The 1,875-nt window shown below is 41.1% G+C and overlaps 1 protein-coding gene across 1 annotated transcript in view; it reads left to right on the top strand.

The window, feature by feature from the left end:
* LOC9298801 overlaps positions 1-1,829 on the top strand; it is a 2,614-nt gene extending 785 nt beyond the window's left edge. Inside the window, exon 3 of the mRNA XM_021016641.1 lies at positions 7-1,829. Coding sequence (XP_020872300.1) covers positions 413-1,036 — 624 coding nt within the window. The 5' untranslated portion in view covers positions 7-412 and the 3' untranslated portion in view covers positions 1,037-1,829. The remainder of the gene's footprint in view (positions 1-6) is intronic.
* The last annotated feature ends 46 nt before the right edge of the window (positions 1,830-1,875 follow it).

Genomic DNA, 1,875 nt, shown 5'->3' on the forward strand with positions numbered 1-1,875 from the left:
GTACAGGCTCCAGAGGAGAAAACAGCCTACTAGACAAGCGAAAGAAGTGTTTAACGCCGCTCTCCTACCTCCGCGGCTATTCTGCACAGATCGTTATCCTTTATCAGGCCGTATTAACTGCTACTCCAGACCTCAGTATCTCCTTGATCTTGTAGAAGTGTTAGATGGGTCTCGGGAGTTAGCGTGGCTTAAACAATCATGCTTTGGTCGTTTGTTTGACCTACCAGTCCGAAGAAGTTCGTTATCTGGGAAACTTGTGCATCAATTTCTATGTAGGTCACTAGTAACTCAGAAAAAAGAAGAGCTGTGGTTTGTTTTTGGGGGGCATCCCATCCGTTTTTCTTTGAGAGAGTTTGGACTCATTACAGGACTCTACTGTGGACCATATCGATGTGAAGAAACACTTGATAATATGAAGAATCCTCCTGATCCTGAAGGTACAAGTCAAACTGTTGCTGAAGCTCAAAATCCTCCTGATGCTGAGGATCCAAATTCTCCACCACCGTACTTTAAGACTCTGATAGGACCCAAGAAATCATACACTATAAAATCTATTGTAGATATGTTAAAGCTGGACAAGAGGATGCCTGAGGAAGAAAAGATGGGTTATCAGCGCAGGTTGAGACTGGCTCTCCTAGTAATTGTGGATGGAATTTTGGTGTGCGACACTTCTACTGTCAGAGCAACTTATGAAGTTGTGGGCATGCTAAAAAATTTAGATACTTTTGTCAAATATCCATGGGGCCGTAAGTCATTTTCTAAGACCTTGGAGATGGTAAAAGTTGGTGTCGGGCAAGTTGAAAGTGTAGAAGAGCTTGTGGAAAGGCTAAGCCAATCTCATGCAGCAACTCATGGGTTCACTCTTGCCATCCAACTTCTTATCCTGGAAGTTGTCCCTCTGTTAGAAAAATACCTTCCTGACCCTAAAGATGAGCTTACTCTTAGTGACCGCAATGTTCTAGAATTGACTTTCTTGAAGTGTTATCACAATTCCAACATCCTTGAAACAGAGCTAGATCCAAGTGTAAGTGAATAATCATAACATCATGGTAAGTGGTTAGTTATGTTGCTTCCCCTAACTTGTTAAGTTTCATTTTATTTATGCTTTAGCTTAAGGTGGAGAGCATTATACATGGTGATGAAGATGGAGAACTGGAAGACTACTCATGGGGTGAAGATGAGACGGGAGATGTTGCAGTGGAGTATATGTCTAGAATGATTAAAGAAGGACACAAATTTAAGAAAGAAGACTGGCACGGCGGTGTGGAGAATCAACCATTGATAACAGCGTGTTTGAGGACTAAAGCTGAAAAACTCACTGCAAAACAGAAAGGGAAAGCAAAATGTAAACCAAAGATGAAAACAAAGCCGCAAGGGGAAGGTAAAAGTGATGGTGGTGAGTGTAGTAAGATTCATGTGAAAAATCTGACTGCAGAATACATTTTTAGGGAGGTAGAGCGTAGGAATTATGAGCACAGTTTGAAGGTACAGGAAATGAATTATGAGCACAGTTTGAAGGTACAACAAATGATCTTCTTAGATAGGAAAACAATGAGAGATGAAGTTGTGAATGCTGTTGTTGATGCTGTTTTCAAATGTTTGAGGGAGAAAGGTGTGTTTGGTAGCAATGTTAACTACACGGATTTGCTGAATGAGATAAACAGGTCACCTTGGTTTGTTGGTGGCGGTTCTGGCCAGGTACCAAACTTTGCTGGTGGCTGTTCTAACCAGGCACCAAACTTTGCTGGTGGCTCTTCTTACCAGGTACCAAGCTTTGCTGGTGAAGGTTCTAACCTTGTATACATAAAAGAAAATGTATTAAATTTTGTGACAAAATTTGCAGGCATGGAATAATAACCTTGGAATTCATGATAT

The sequence above is a fragment of the Arabidopsis lyrata genome (genome assembly GCF_000004255.2).
Source record: "Arabidopsis lyrata subsp. lyrata unplaced genomic scaffold ARALYscaffold_211, whole genome shotgun sequence".
NCBI classification, from domain to species: domain Eukaryota; kingdom Viridiplantae; phylum Streptophyta; class Magnoliopsida; order Brassicales; family Brassicaceae; genus Arabidopsis; species Arabidopsis lyrata.